Source organism: Pleurodeles waltl, chromosome 12, assembly GCF_031143425.1.
Source record: "Pleurodeles waltl isolate 20211129_DDA chromosome 12, aPleWal1.hap1.20221129, whole genome shotgun sequence".
NCBI lineage: Eukaryota > Metazoa > Chordata > Amphibia > Caudata > Salamandridae > Pleurodeles > Pleurodeles waltl.
The window spans coordinates 548531673-548548425 of record NC_090451.1 but is presented as its reverse complement, the minus strand read 5'-3'; the positions used below and the strand labels follow the sequence as shown (position 1 = coordinate 548548425).

The window sequence follows — 16753 nt, the reverse complement described above, 5'->3', positions numbered from 1 at the left end:
TTCTGCCTCTGCCCCACGACCACGCTGCCGTCTGCGTGTTCGAGGCCCTCCTCCACCCGCAGGCATCCTCCTGCGCCTCATCCCTGGTGGCTAGTGGGCTCACTTGACCCGAGTGCCGCTTCCGCCGTCCCGTAAGTTTGTTTTTCAGCTTTTTTTCCGCTTTTCTGCGCCTCGCCGCCGGCGCTTTTTGCCCCATTGTGCCCCTCTGATTGCTGTCTCCCCGATCGTATTTAATCCCAGTATTGTGTCCATATTGTGTTTTTTCCTGCATTTGTGACTGTTTTTGCCCGATTTCTGTGCCTTTCGCCCCTTGTGCGCTCCTCGACCCCAGCCGCTGCTTCCCTGCGGCCCCGCCCCCCTCGCGCCCCCATTTGCCGCTCCCTCCCGCCTCCCGCCTCCCAGCTGCTCCTCCCTCCCCCCTCCCTTCTTAATGGCTGGCGCTGCGCGTCGCCAGTGAGCGAGTTCGGACCTGGTTCAGGTCCTGAGCTCGCCCCTCACGACCGCAGCACCAACCTGCTGCCTTCTGCCTCTGCCCCACGACCACGCTGCCGTCTGCGTGTTCGAGGCCCTCCTCCACCCGCAGGCATCCTCCTGCGCCTCATCCCTGGTGGCTAGTGGGCTCACTTGACCCGAGTGCCGCTTCCGCCGTCCCGTAAGTTTGTTTTTCAGCTTTTTTTCCGCTTTTCTGCGCCTCGCCGCCGGCGCTTTTTGCCCCATTGTGCCCCCCTGATTGCTGTCTCCCCGATCGTATTTAATCCCAGTATTGTGTCCATATTGTGTTTTTTCCTGCATTTGTGACTGTTTTTGCCCGATTTCTGTGCCTTTCGCCCCTTGTGCGCTCCTCGACCCCAGCCGCTGCTTCCCTGCGGCCCCGCCCCCCTCGCGCCCCCATTTGCCGCTCCCTCCCGCCTCCCGCCTCCCAGCTGCTCCTCCCTCCCCCCTCCCTTCTTAATGGCTGGCGCTGCGCGTCGCCAGTGAGCGAGTTCGGACCTGCTTCAGGTCCTGAGCTCACCCCTCACGACCGCAGCACCAACCTGCTGCCTTCTGCCTCTGCCCCACGACCACGCTGCCGTCTGCGTGTTCGAGGCCCTCCTCCACCCGCAGGCATCCTCCTGCGCCTCATCCCTGGTGGCTAGTGGGCTCACTTGACCCGAGTGCCGCTTCCGCCGTCCCGTAAGTTTGTTTTTCAGCTTTTTTTCCGCTTTTCTGCGCCTCGCCGCCGGCGCTTTTTGCCCCATTGTGCCCCCCTGATTGCTGTCTCCCCGATCGTATTTAATCCCAGTATTGTGTCCATATTGTGTTTTTTCCTGCATTTGTGACTGTTTTTGCCCGATTTCTGTGCCTTTCGCCCCTTGTGCGCTCCTCGACCCCAGCCGCTGCTTCCCTGCGGCCCCGCCCCCCTCGCGCCCCCATTTGCCGCTCCCTCCCGCCTCCCGCCTCCCGCCTCCCAGCTGCTCCTCCCTCCCCCCTCCCTTCTTAATGGCTGGCGCTGCGCGTCGCCAGTGAGCGAGTTCGGACCTGGTTCAGGTCCTGAGCTCGCCCCTCACGACCGCAGCACCAACCTGCTGCCTTCTGCCTCTGCCCCACGACCACGCTGCCGTCTGCGTGTTCGAGGCCCTCCTCCACCCGCAGGCATCCTCCTGCGCCTCATCCCTGGTGGCTAGTGGGCTCACTTGACCCGAGTGCCGCTTCCGCCGTCCCGTAAGTTTGTTTTTCAGCTTTTTTTCCGCTTTTCTGCGCCTCGCCGCCGGCGCTTTTTGCCCAATTGTGCCCCCCTGATTGCTGTCTCCCCGATCGTATTTAATCCCAGTATTGTGTCCATATTGTGTTTTTTTCCTGCATTTGTGACTGTTTTTGCCCGATTTCTGTGCCTTTCGCCCCTTGTGCGCTCCTCGACCCCAGCCGCTGCTTCCCTGCGGCCCCGCCCCCCTCGCGCCCCCATTTGCCGCTCCCTCCCGCCTCCCGCCTCCCGCCTCCCAGCTGCTCCTCCCTCCCCCCTCCCTTCTTAATGGCTGGCGCTGCGCGTCGCCAGTGAGCGAGTTCGGACCTGGTTCAGGTCCTGAGCTCACCCCTCACGACCGCAGCACCAACCTGCTGCCTTCTGCCTCTGCCCCACGACCACGCTGCCGTCTGCGTGTTCGAGGCCCTCCTCCACCCGCAGGCATCCTCCTGCGCCTCATCCCTGGTGGCTAGTGGGCTCACTTGACCCGAGTGCCGCTTCCGCCGTCCCGTAAGTTTGTTTTTCAGCTTTTTTTCCGCTTTTCTGCGCCTCGCCGCCGGCGCTTTTTGCCCCATTGTGCCCCCCTGATTGCTGTCTCCCCGATCGTATTTAATCCCAGTATTGTGTCCATATTGTGTTTTTTCCTGCATTTGTGACTGTTTTTGCCCGATTTCTGTGCCTTTCGCCCCTTGTGCGCTCCTCGACCCCAGCCGCTGCTTCCCTGCGGCCCCGCCCCCCTCGCGCCCCCATTTGCCGCTCCCTCCCGCCTCCCGCCTCCCAGCTGCTCCTCCCTCCCCCCTCCCTTCTTAATGGCTGGCGCTGCGCGTCGCCAGTGAGCGAGTTCGGACCTGGTTCAGGTCCTGAGCTCGCCCCTCACGACCGCAGCACCAACCTGCTGCCTTCTGCCTCTGCCCCACGACCACGCTGCCGTCTGCGTGTTCGAGGCCCTCCTCCACCCGCAGGCATCCTCCTGCGCCTCATCCCTGGTGGCTAGTGGGCTCACTTGACCCGAGTGCCGCTTCCGCCGTCCCGTAAGTTTGTTTTTCAGCTTTTTTTCCGCTTTTCTGCGCCTCGCCGCCGGCGCTTTTTGCCCCATTGTGCCCCCCTGATTGCTGTCTCCCCGATCGTATTTAATCCCAGTATTGTGTCCATATTGTGTTTTTTCCTGCATTTGTGACTGTTTTTGCCCGATTTCTGTGCCTTTCGCCCCTTGTGCGCTCCTCGACCCCAGCCGCTGCTTCCCTGCGGCCCCGCCCCCCTCGCGCCCCCATTTGCCGCTCCCTCCCGCCTCCCGCCTCCCAGCTGCTCCTCCCTCCCCCCTCCCTTCTTAATGGCTGGCGCTGCGCGTCGCCAGTGAGCGAGTTCGGACCTGGTTCAGGTCCTGAGCTCGCCCCTCACGACCGCAGCACCAACCTGCTGCCTTCTGCCTCTGCCCCACGACCACGCTGCCGTCTGCGTGTTCGAGGCCCTCCTCCACCCGCAGGCATCCTCCTGCGCCTCATCCCTGGTGGCTAGTGGGCTCACTTGACCCGAGTGCCGATTCCGCCGTCCCGTAAGTTTGTTTTTCAGCTTTTTTTCCGCTTTTCTGCGCCTCGCCGCCGGCGCTTTTTGCCCCATTGTGCCCCCCTGATTGCTGTCTCCCCGATCGTATTTAATCCCAGTATTGTGTCCATATTGTGTTTTTTCCTGCATTTGTGACTGTTTTTGCCCGATTTCTGTGCCTTTCGCCCCTTGTGCGCTCCTCGACCCCAGCCGCTGCTTCCCTGCGGCCCCGCCCCCCTCGCGCCCCCATTTGCCGCTCCCTCCCGCCTCCCGCCTCCCGCCTCCCAGCTGCTCCTCCCTCCCCCCTCCCTTCTTAATGGCTGGCGCTGCGCGTCGCCAGTGAGCGAGTTCGGACCTGGTTCAGGTCCTGAGCTCGCCCCTCACGACCGCAGCACCAACCTGCTGCCTTCTGCCTCTGCCCCACGACCACGCTGCCGTCTGCGTGTTCGAGGCCCTCCTCCACCCGCAGGCATCCTCCTGCGCCTCATCCCTGGTGGCTAGTGGGCTCACTTGACCCGAGTGCCGCTTCCGCTGTCCCGTAAGTTTGTTTTTCAGCTTTTTTTCTGCTTTTCTGCGCCTCGCCGCCGGCGCTTTTTGCCCCATTGTGCCCCCCTGATTGCTGTCTCCCCGATCGTATTTAATCCCAGTATTGTGTCCATATTGTGTTTTTTCCTGCATTTGTGACTGTTTTTGCCCGATTTCTGTGCCTTTCGCCCCTTGTGCGCTCCTCGACCCCAGCCGCTGCTTCCCTGCGGCCCCGCCCCCCTCGCGCCCCCATTTGCCGCTCCCTCCCGCCTCCCGCCTCCCAGGTGCTCCTCCCTCCCCCCTCCCTTCTTAATGGCTGGCGCTGCGCGTCGCCAGTGAGCGAGTTCGGACCTGGTTCAGGTCCTGAGCTCGCCCCTCACGACCGCAGCACCAACCTGCTGCCTTCTGCCTCTGCCCCACGACCACGCTGCCGTCTGCGTGTTCGAGGCCCTCCTCCACCCGCAGGCATCCTCCTGCGCCTCATCCCTGGTGGCTAGTGGGCTCACTTGACCCGAGTGCCGCTTCCGCCGTCCCGTAAGTTTGTTTTTCAGCTTTTTTTCCGCTTTTCTGCGCCTCGCCGCCGGCGCTTTTTGCCCCATTGTGCCCCCCTGATTGCTGTCTCCCCGATCGTATTTAATCCCAGTATTGTGTCCATATTGTGTTTTTTCCTGCATTTGTGACTGTTTTTGCCCGATTTCTGTGCCTTTCGCCCCTTGTGCGCTCCTCGACCCCAGCCGCTGCTTCCCTGCGGCCCCGCCCCCCTCGCGCCCCCATTTGCCACTCCCTCCCGCCTCCCGCCTCCCAGCTGCTCCTCCCTCCCCCCTCCCTTCTTAATGGCTGGCGCTGCGCGTCGCCAGTGAGCGAGTTCGGACCTGGTTCAGGTCCTGAGCTCGCCCCTCACGACCGCAGCACCAACCTGCTGCCTTCTGCCTCTGCCCCACGACCACGCTGCCGTCTGCGTGTTCGAGGCCCTCCTCCACCCGCAGGCATCCTCCTGCGCCTCATCCCTGGTGGCTAGTGGGCTCACTTGACCCGAGTGCCGCTTCCGCCGTCCCGTAAGTTTGTTTTTCAGCTTTTTTTCCGCTTTTCTGCGCCTCGCCGCCGGCGCTTTTTGCCCCATTGTGCCCCCCTGATTGCTGTCTCCCCGATCGTATTTAATCCCAGTATTGTGTCCATATTGTGTTTTTTCCTGCATTTGTGACTGTTTTTGCCCGATTTCTGTGCCTTTCGCCCCTTGTGCGCTCCTCGACCCCAGCCGCTGCTTCCCTGCGGCCCGCCCCCCTCGCGCCCCCATTTGCCGCTCCCTCCCGCCTCCCTCCTCCCAGCTGCTCCTCCCTCCCCCCTCCCTTCTTAATGGCTGGCGCTGCGCGTCGCCAGTGAGCGAGTTCGGACCTGGTTCAGGTCCTGAGCTCGCCCCTCACGACCGCAGCACCAACCTGCTGCCTTCTGCCTCTGCCCCACGACCACGCTGCCGTCTGCGTGTTCGAGGCCCTCCTCCACCCGCAGGCATCCTCCTGCGCCTCATCCCTGGTGGCTAGTGGGCTCACTTGACCCGAGTGCCGCTTCCGCCGTCCCGTAAGTTTGTTTTTCAGCTTTTTTTCCGCTTTTCTGCGCCTCGCCGCCGGCGCTTTTTGCCCCATTGTGCCCCCCTGATTGCTGTCTCCCCGATCGTATTTAATCCCAGTATTGTGTCCATATTGTGTTTTTTCCTGCATTTGTGACTGTTTTTGCCCGATTTCTGTGCCTTTCGCCCCTTGTGCGCTCCTCGACCCCAGCCGCTGCTTCCCTGCGGCCCCGCCCCCCTCGCGCCCCCATTTGCCGCTCCCTCCCGCCTCCCGCCTCCCAGCTGCTCCTCCCTCCCCCCTCCCTTCTTAATGGCTGGCGCTGCGCATCGCCAGTGAGCGAGTTCGGACCTGGTTCAGGTCCTGAGCTCGCCCCTCACGACCGCAGCACCAACCTGCTGCCTTCTGCCTCTGCCCCACGACCACGCTGCCGTCTGCGTGTTCGAGGCCCTCCTCCACCCGCAGGCATCCTCCTGCGCCTCATCCCTGGTGGCTAGTGGGCTCACTTGACCCGAGTGCCGCTTCCGCCGTCCCGTAAGTTTGTTTTTCAGCTTTTTTTCCGCTTTTCTGCGCCTCGCCGCCGGCGCTTTTTGCCCCATTGTGCCCCCCTGATTGCTGTCTCCCCGATCGTATTTAATCCCAGTATTGTGTCCATATTGTGTTTTTTCCTGCATTTGTGACTGTTTTTGCCCGATTTCTGTGCCTTTCGCCCCTTGTGCGCTCCTCGACCCCAGCCGCTGCTTCCCTGCGGCCCCGCCCCCCTCGCGCCCCCATTTGCCGCTCCCTCCCGCCTCCCGCCTCCCAGCTGCTCCTCCCTCCCCCCTCCCTTCTTAATGGCTGGCGCTGCGCGTCCGCGCAGCGGGCGCGCCAGAGGCGCGCCAGAGGCAAGCCCGTCTGCGCCCGTCCGCGCCTGTACCGCGCCCAGCGCCACCCCCCCTGGTCCTCGCGCCTCCCGCGCCCACTTCTCGGCCGAAGAGCTCCGCGCCCTCAACCCCGGGCCCTCCACTGAATGCTTCCGGGCATCCCCGAAGCTCCTCAAGACCTGGCTCTTCGACCGCTAAACAGCCTCTCCACCCCCCCCCCACCTCAGCGCCTCGAAACCCTAACGGGTACATAGCGCGCTCTATAAATACTATGATTGATTGATTGATTGATTGATCTAGAAATCCTTCGAGCACAGCGTAGCCCAGGTCCCCAGCACTCTATCTTGCGACCCTCAGATCCCTGAGTTGTTCTCCGGCAGCGTGGGATCCTTTTGTGTAGTGCTGCGACAACCGCATTCTGCAACTCCTTTGTCCCTGTGTTCTGGGACTCCTGTGGGTGCAGCCTGGTCTTCTGAGGGCTCTCTAAAGTTCTGAGAGGCCCCTCTGTCTCCTCAGTCCGCGTTGAGGCACCCAGGTCCCTGCTGGGCCCAGGTAGCGCCTTTTCCCGCCAACCGCAACATTTGCGTAAGCCAAGGCTCGTGGCGGAATCCAATGACGAAAACCAGCCTGCATCCAACAAATCAATGTGGGACATCTCTTGCGCCAAGCAGGAACCCGCAGCTGTCTTCTTTGGTGCATTTCTGACTTCTTCTTCCAACCGGAGAATCCACTTTTGCACCTTCATCCGGGTTAGCAGGGGCTTCTGTTCTTCCTGGACTCTTCATCGACTTCTGGACTCGGTCTCCTCTCTCCACAGGTCTTCTGGTCCAGGAATCCATTGTTGGTTTCTTTCAGTCTTGCTTGTTTTTTGCATAATGCTTTACCACAACTTCTATTGTGTTCTGAGGAAACTTGTACTTTACTCCTGCTTTCCTGGGCTCTAGGGTGGGTAATTTACTTGCTTTGGTGTTTTCATACACTCCAAGCACCCCTCTACACCTGCCTAGGGGGGAAACTGACATTCGCATTCCACTATTTTAGTATATGGTTTGTGTTGCCCCTTGGCCCATTGCAACCTACTGTGTTTTTCACTGTTTGCACTATTTTATGACTGTTTACTTAACTGATTTTGGTTCCTAATGTATATATTGTGTATAATACTTACCTTCAGAAGGAGTATTGCCTCTAAGATATTATTGGCCTTGTGTCACTAAAATAAAGTACCTTTATTTTTGGTAACACTGAGTATTGTCTTTCTTGTGTATAAGTATTGTGTGACTATAGTGGTATTGCAAGAGCTTTGCATGTCTCCCAGTTCAACCTAAGCTGCCCTGTTACAGCTACCCCTAGACAGCCTAAGCTGCTAGACACTGCCTACATTTCACTAATAAGGGATAACTGGACCTGGTATAAGGTGTAAGAACTTCTGGTACCCACTACAAGCCAGGCCAGCTTCTCACAGGCAAGTCCCTTAATCACCATTCCAAATCCTCAACGAGAACTTCGAACTGGGTGTCACCAAGAGCAGAAGCAAATAATGCATATACATGAGGGGCAGCAGGGGAGTCTCACCTTGAAGTGCTGACAGCCACGCTGTTCTCAGACGAAAGTTTGCAAAAGAGAGTGTCCTTCCTTAGGTCAAGTATTTTATTTCCAATGTGCTGACCATCGCAGTTACAAGCCGGCAGGTCATAAATCACCCTACCACTCCTGCAAACAAAGCTCTCAAGTTTCATAAGCCCATGCGTGATAAGCTCAGCAGCCCTGATCCGTGTACTCATATTCAGGAATTCATAGTTTGCCGTAAGATGTTATAAAAGCAGGACTTCAAGTTCTAGAATGCACAGAAATACTGAACCACCTAGTCATAGATCGACCTAGAGCATGGTGATAAGCAGGGCAGAGGATAATAAAGGGTAAAAGAAGGAGCCCTAGGACAATCAAGGTATGCAGGAGGGTACCAGGGGCCGGTGCAATATCCCATTATATAAAATCCCATTACCTACTGTAGGCTGGTGGGTGCTCACTACTTTCCACAGTGTGCCACTCTGGCAGGTCAGACATCCCCAAAATAAGAGTAAATAGGTATAGCATGATTTAAGAGGGCTGAGGTGGAGGTGGTGGGGGTGGCATTCAGGGCAGCCAAGTGAGACAAATGTCCACCTCTTCCTTATTCATGAATGTTCACGCTGTGCAAATCCAAGAAGGGAGGCGTGAGCGCATGGTAAGGGTTGGTGGGGGAGAGCCTGGATGGGGAATGGTACAAATAAGAAAAAAAGTGCTATTATGGGGCCAACACTGGCAGCGCCATAATGCTTTAAAAAAGAATACCTGAATGACAGAGTGAGTAGCAGAGGGACACTAAGTAAACATAAGTAATCGGTGCATGGTCTATGCGCCTTCAAGGGAATAGAAAGAGATGCATAGCAAGTACTGTCCAATTAGAAGAGAGTGAGAACGCTGAATAGGAATGGTAAGCATTGGGTGCGTTCCAAGCCCATTATAGAATACAGGAGTTTCGCAAACCAGAGTGCATGCGCTAGCGCATGCTCAAGCAGGCGAGACCGAAAAAACAAGGATCTGACTAGTGTTCCTCACACTCACCATCCGTTTTAGGGCTTCCCAAGAGCTAAAGTCCATCTGCATAAGCTTCAGCCTCACCCAAGAAGGCTCATCTGGTATAGCAAAGGCCACAACTAGCTTCAGGGCTATCAGTACGTGCTGAGGAAAACAACAAAAAGAAAAAATTTGCATGATCATCTGTCCTGCCTGAAGAAACATTCAATGCTCATGATCAGTGACAAGCTAACTCACTGCATAGATTCAACTGCATGTCACCCAGCAAAGAGTAGCCTACCCACCAAATACCTTAAACACACCACAAATGCATATACAGAGATACACAACAATCTACATATGCACAAGCGTACAAATAAAAAGAAACACATGCACCTACACGTGTATACACAACTGACTGTGATCACTTCCACTGACCTCCATGCCAATGGCATACAGAAGAGAGATAGCCGGGGTCACACCTGTATCTCGGCAGAGCTCCTTTACCTCCGGTGAGATGCTGATCAGAAAGCAGTTTGTGATGACGGCAAAGTAACCCAACGTCTCAAAGGCAACCTGCAAAGAGTCAGAGGAGGAGATTAAGTAAGTGACAGCAACAGTCTACATGGGAGGCAAAGATGAAGAAAGGGTAAGGTAGTGTGAAATACACTTTAGCTTCCCTACTATAAGTATAACTAAGTTGAGACAAGAACAAAGCGGGAGAACAGAGTTAGACAAAGATCAAAAAACAAGCTGACATCTTCCTGTTAAGTAAATAAATAAAAAAATACACTGTTTCAGTAAAGACTGTCAAACTAGGAGACCCATAGTCTCAGGAGCAAAGGCCCTCAAGCATCACAATGGATGACTGGCATCATCATCGGGAATTGCTCCTCGCCAGGCCGGCACTGCAATGCCTGGTGGGCACCCTGATGTGGGGGCTCTCAGCCGAACTCTTCTGATAGTGACTGGTAGATTCAACTATACAGACTGCGATGCTTAGAATTCAGCACCAGTACACAAAAAGAGGAAAGAGAGGTTAAAATTGGTTATTCATACACTGAACACCATCATTTATTCAATCTGATTAAACAAGGATGAAGACCAACATTAAAATAAAAAAATGTAAAGTAATAAATTGAGAATTTGCTCAAAGCCTTTCAAAAATAAAGATACTACAGAAAGCCCTAGATATTAAAGAACCTCTGTGCTACGGTCGACATGTTTCGCGTCTAGTGGTCCAGCCGGATCCATTGACGCTTCATCAGGACCTACAAAAACAGTGTTTAATACCTCTTCAAAATAGTATCACAAATTAGGATACTTAACACCGGTCACTTACTTTAAAGTAGACTGGTTAACACAGGTCACCCTAGAAGACAGAAACATAGAAAAAGTGCCGGCAGTACACAAAATATGAATTATACAGGTAATTGCAAACATATACAAGTGATGGGTCATGAAAAGGAAAGAAAAGAACGTGACAAATCATGCTTACCAACCCCAAGTCGAGACCAGGTTCCTTGGAAGGTTCGTTTCAAGGACTCAAAGTGACACTGAACACAGTAAATAATAACAAAATCAAAGTCTATTGTTACAACATGAATGTAAAATAAATGATGCTACATCTATTGATATGAGAAGTTCTTAAGGTTAGAAAGAACCTCCGTTTATAAATAAACAAGTGGCAGTAAATAGTGGTGCTAAAAATTAACACGATTGACGATATTGTCATATCCAAGTTAGTTTACTTGTGTCATAAATTATGTTGAAAAAATTACTACTCGTAACGTCGCTAGGCAAAAAGATTAAAATCAAACCTTAATACCTCAAGGAATAACCGATCGAAACAAGTTGCACCAATCTGTATGTGCGCACAAATTACTCACGTAGTTATCACCGGTCCGCAATGTTGGACCTACCCTCTGAAATGGACGACCCGGAAACAGCCGGATCGGACGCCATCAGAGTTATAAATAGACGCTGCGGGACCAGGAAACTGGGTCCGTGCGCGTCTACAGTCATGGAAAAAGACAAAGGACTGATGCGATTCCTGTTCAGCAAAGAAGTAAAGGGCGGACTACCTTACTCACTTGACCTGTAGTTCCATCCCTTAAAAATAGATCAAGCCCATAGTAAATTTGACCACGCTACCATCAGCAGAAAAAATTAATAATTTAATGAAAAAATGTATTATTATAAAAAAAAATTATTAAATGAAGAAGGGGAAAACTATACAATTAATCGTCCTAAAAGGGAACGAAAAAAAGGGAAAAGAAAAAATATAAGTGATATTTTTCAATGCAAAAAGGTAATAAAAATAAATCAAATTGACTATGGGCTTGATCTATTTTTAAGGGATGGAACTACAGGTCAAGTGAGTAAGGTATTCCGCCCTTTACTTCTTTGCTGAATAGGACTCGCGTCAGTCCTTTGTCTTTTTCCATGACTGTAGACGCGCACGGACCCAGTTTCCTGGTCCCCACAGCGTCTATTTATAACTCTGATGGCGTCCGATCCGGCAGTTTCCGGGTAGTCCGTTTCAGAGGGTAGGTCCAACATTACGGACCGGTGATAACTACATGAGTAATTTGTGCGCACATACAGATTGGTGCAACTTGTTTCGATCGGTTATTCCTTGGGGTATTAAGGTTTGATTTTAATCTTTTTGCCTAACGACGTTACGAGTCGTAATTTTTTCAACATAATTTATGACACAAGTAAACTAACTTGGATATGACAATATCAGCAATTGTGTTAATTTTTAGCACCACTATTTACTGCCACTTATTTATTTATAAACGGAGGTTCTTTCTAACCTTAAGAACTTCTCATATCAATAGATGTAGCATCATTTATTTTACATTCATGTTGTAACAACAGACTTTGATTTTGTTGTTATTTACTGCGTTCAGTGTCACTTTGAGTCCTTGAAACGAACCACCCAAGGAACCTGGTCTCGACTTGGGGTTGGTAAGCATGATTTGTCACGTTCTTTTCTTTCCTTTTCATGACCCATCACTTGCATATGTTTGCAATTACCCGTATAATTCATATTTTGGGTACTGCCGGTATGTTTTCTATGTTTCTGTCTTCTAGGGTGACCTGTGTTAACCAGTCTACTTTAAAGTAATTGACCGGTGTTAAGTATCCTAATTTGTGATACTATTTTGAAAAGGTATTAAACACTGTTTTTGTAGGTCCTGATGAAGCGTCAATGGATCCGGCTGGACCACTAGACGTGAAACATGTCGACCGTAGCACAGAGGTTCTTTAATATCTAGGGCTTTCTGTAGTATCTTTATTTTTGAAAGGCTTTGAGCATAATTCTCAATTTATTACTTTCAATTTTTCAATTTTTATCTTGGTCTTCATCCTTGTTTAATCAGATTGAATAAATGATGGTGTTCAGCGGATGAATAACCAATTTGAACCTCTCTTTCCTCTTTTTGTGTACTGGTGGTGAATTCTAAGCATCGCAGTCTGAATAGTTGAATCTACCAGTCACAATCAGAAGAGTTCGGCTGAGAGCCCGCACATCGGGGTGCCCACCAGGCATTGCAGTGCCGGCCTGGCGAGGAGCAATTCCCGATGATGATGCCAGTCATCCATTGTGATGCTTGAGGGCCTTTGCTCCTGAGACTATGGGTCTCCTAGTTTGACAGTCTTTACTGGAACAGTGTATTTTTAATTTATTTACTATTATTGGGAGACTGTATACTGGACCATTTAAACTCCCGGTCCCTCCCCCCTGTTAACTTAATCTTCCTGTTAAGGACAGCGGAAGAGAGACATTATCCATGCATTTGGCTAGAAAGGAGAGAGGACTATACAGGTTATACAAAATCAAATCTTCCTGAACCATCACGTAAGCTCAGGAGACCTATCAGCATAACCTCCAAAGAGTACTAGGATAGGAGGATGTAAACAGACAAACATTTCTTTTTTTTTTAACAAAATGTAATATTTAATGTTGTTCTCATAGCAGTATTAGCTTCAATTAACCTGTCACTTCTGTTATCACTCACTTTTCAAAATTCAATATATTTTATGCTGTGGCAGGCTTGTGTGATTACTCTCAAATAATTTTTGCAAAAGAAAAGAAAGGCATTGTATTCTTACACCACCTTTTTCACTTAAATTGCAAAAACCTGCTTAAAAAAGCCACCAAAATGCAGCTCATATAATTTCATCCTATTCAAAAGAAGACTGCGCATTAGCTCAATAGCGTAGAGGAATAGTGTCTTGAGATGCTAACCGGGTGAACTATTTAATCCCTGACATTAAGGTAATAGAACGCTTAAGGAAGGACAAAGAAGCACCCGTCCACAGAACCCAAAGCAGTCTACTTTATTTGTTAACACCTCTCTCATGCTAACATTAACTGAAGCTCTCTACGAAGACGTTATAAATGTATGGAGTCTTCCCAAATTGCTTCTTTGACCTAAAATGTTCCTAAATTATTGAGCAATAGAAAATATCCACTAGAACTAGATAACAATGTTGAACCTTATTACTCTATTCTGCATTGAATTCATAATGCAAACTGGGTAACTATCCTTCGCAAGCATGAGCTCCCTGAATTCAAATTTAAATACTTAGGTTATCTGGAAATAAATGTACATTTGTGCAGCTATACTGTATGTAATCCAGAAACATAGCAAAGTACAGCATGGGGCAATGGGTCAGCCCACCACAGACATTGGCTGACCTCACTGTGAGGGATTATATTGTGTGTTGTTTTCACAAGAACCACATCCACACACAATGCAGTTCCCTTCAAAACCAGGGACTGCTATGGCGCCATATATGTGCTGTTTTTTATTCATTTTGTTGACCTTTTCATTCTGTGTTTAGATCCCAATGAGACAGCAGTGAGCTTTCAAACACTTCTTTGCTTTTTAGCTTTTTTATATGAGCAGAGATACCTTTCATATGTATCCTTTTATGGAGTTTGATGGCTCTAGCAGCTTCCACAGAAAGCCTGTAAGAGGATCACATTGAGCCCACGGTCATTACACACGGTAGTAATGTACCCTACCGCTGCCATACCAAATAGTTCTCCATGAGCAACCTAGGAGCAAGCTTGGCTTTGTCAGTCTCCTTAGCTACTCTTGTGCAGGCCACAGAGCACATGGCTTGCCATTCCAGTCAGGTTTTTCAGTTGCTGTGTGCCCCTCTTGCTGTTGTAAATTCCTTTTAGTGTCATCTTTGTTAGGTCTTGCCAGTGACACAGCATGAGCTAGTACATGCCCTCTCGCTGGTGAGAGAAATTATTGACAAGGAGCTTGGAGCCCACCCATAGCTTACGTTTTCAATAATGACAAGTGCCCTGCAGCTCCCTCAACAATAAAACTTTACAAAAGCCAAGAGAATTAAAGATAAAGCAATCATTGGCGAAGTCAAATATCTAACAAGTTATGGCAGGCCTACTGGCTTTGCCAATGCTTGGTTCTCCTTTACCTGTTTTTCTCATTAATATCCTTTAGAACCCTTTGTGTATGTATGTCCAGTGGTGCCTGTACTTAATAGTATTAATAGGAGGATTTTTTTTAATTGCAATCTGTAAAGCCACTTGTAAAACACTTTGTTACATCTTGACTGTGGAACACCTTATATAAAGATCTATAATTAATAAAAAGGAAATTAACATGCTGCAGTGAAAGGGAATCTGCAAGCCTCAATGGGTGGTCTGTATAAACTCTGTTTTGAAAGATATGTGCCAATGTTGTATCATTACTGCATAATGCGATCAGTAGGATCATACCTCCTCGTTTGTATTAGGGTGAAACTTAACAAAACGTGTTATAAAAAAGAAATTAATATGCTATGTTTGAATACGGATTATTCTCAAAAGCACACAAATCCTCATCAACAAAAATGTCACAAAAGTTCAAAGTTATAATTGCTTCTTTTATAGACTTATCAGTTTTATTCCTTGAATATTTATTTCTGGCTGCCCATGCTCTGATGCAATATGTCTGATTTTTCATTTATATTCTGGCCCATCGTTAGATTCATCCATTAATTTGCAGCACCTAAAATGTACTAAATCAAAAGTTTATTATGCTTTAGGAATCCATTCTAAGCAGGAGCGAGCAACTAGTTTGTTACAAGACTCTGAGTTCCAGTCCACCCCGAGGCAGCGTAGAAGGTGGACAGGAACTTGCTGCTCCTCGGCCAAAAGAGAGGAAGAGGAAGTAATGGGGACCTGCTGGCTGAAGGAGCCACCATAAGACACAGAAGGCTGTGGACTGTACCAGGCGCTGTTGAAAAGCTGAGGTGGGGAAGAGGAAGCGGGCCACGGTTGAGGCAAGCCATGTGCTCTGTGGCCTGCACAAGAGTAGCCAAGGAGACTGACAAAGCCAAGCTTGCTCCTAGGTTGCTCACGGAGAACTTTTTGGTATGGCATCGGTAGAGTACATCACTACTGTGTGCAGTGACCGTGGGCTCAATATGATCCTCTTACAGGCTCTCTGTGGAAGCTGCTAGAGCCATCAAACTCCATAAAAGGATACATATGAAAGGTAGGAAATGACTTTACTGCCACGTACATGCTGATTCGGAGCTAACTAACTTTTGAGAGAATTTCACCCTTCGGTAGGGTGTGGCACTGTACATCAACCCCAGTGATAGGCACACTTGAGGAGTGAGAGACCCTACTGAAATACTTAGGCCAATGTACATAATGTAGACAACAACAACTGAGTGATGGCGTTTTAAGCTTACACTAGGTCATCCTAATGGGCACCACAACACACATACTGTTGAGCCTTTCACTTGCTGCAGACTTTGGAACTAGAATTGTTCTAAAAGTTGAATGTGATTCCTTCCAGAGATATTCAACAATACTGTCTAGGGAAGAAGAATTAGATCAAAGCCAGAAAACAGTTTATATATATATAAACGTTGGAGCAAAACAATTATTCCATGAACACTGACGTTAATTTTCTACACACAGACATTAGAAAGATGTAAGAGAGAGTGGTGAAGGCAGGACAGGGCTTGATAGAAATGTAATAAAAAAGAAAAACAGCAGAAGCAAAACATGAAAACCATTGCCCGAAACAGGCACTCTCTTTACTAGTGGGTCAAAGAAGCAAAAGGGTTCTCCGGGAGAAACAAAATTAGATTTGTGGGAATTCTAGGAACAGACACAGAGCTCATTGTTTTTTGAGTACCAGATCCATACTGTTTAACGACCACATGGACCATCAGCCTTCTTCTATGTTGAAAGGACACATAAAGATCCTGGCATGTAGCAGGTGCTTGGAACTCCTCTGAGTGCCATTGTTGCTGAATTCCTGAATTACAGGTGCAGGGATGTCACACTAAAGTGAAGTAGACATTCTGGACTAATTCTCTATGAGAACACTAATTTACGTCTCTTTCCTGACTTCACACAAGTGGTACAGTGACAACAGAAATGCTATAATACTGCAAAGACAAGCTTTGTGATGTATAGGTTAAATGTATGATGATGTTCCCAGCAAAGCTAAGGGTTATAGCAGAACGTAAAGCCTGGAATTTTCAAGACCCCTGATGATATCTACGAATGATGGTTGTGGAGACAGTGATCTGCATGGAAAAGACAGCAAGACTCAGTCACACTGGAGACTGTTGGCCTTAGTGTAGGCACCAGAGAGACTACTAACCTTGATCTTGGGTGGACCACCTGCCATGTTATCCTGCAGTCATTGCAAACTCCAGAACGGATTGCACAAAGAGAAAATTAAATGCACCCTACACAGGGTGAACAGTAAGACACACTGGCATTGTGATCTTATATAACTCTGTTTGCTATATATGGAAAATGTCACTAACCCAGTGTACATCTTTTCGTGGCATTTAATGCTGCAGATTCGGATGCTGAGCACATCCTGCCATCTAGTGTTGGGCTCGGAGTGTTACAAGTTGTTTTTCTTCGAAGAAGTATTTTTTTGAGTCACTGGATCGAATGACTCCTCCTCTCGGTGATAGTGTGC

General features: G+C 50.0%; 1 protein-coding gene across 1 annotated transcript in view; it reads right to left on the bottom strand.

Moving 5' to 3' along the window:
* Positions 1–16753, bottom strand: part of LOC138268182 (anoctamin-10-like) — a 309854-nt gene that overhangs the window by 49593 nt on the left and 243508 nt on the right. The window contains exons 11-12 of the mRNA XM_069217604.1: positions 9207–9344; positions 8817–8933 (exon numbers count right to left, since the gene is read on the bottom strand). Coding sequence (XP_069073705.1) covers positions 8817–8933; positions 9207–9344 — 255 coding nt within the window. The remainder of the gene's footprint in view (positions 1–8816; positions 8934–9206; positions 9345–16753) is intronic.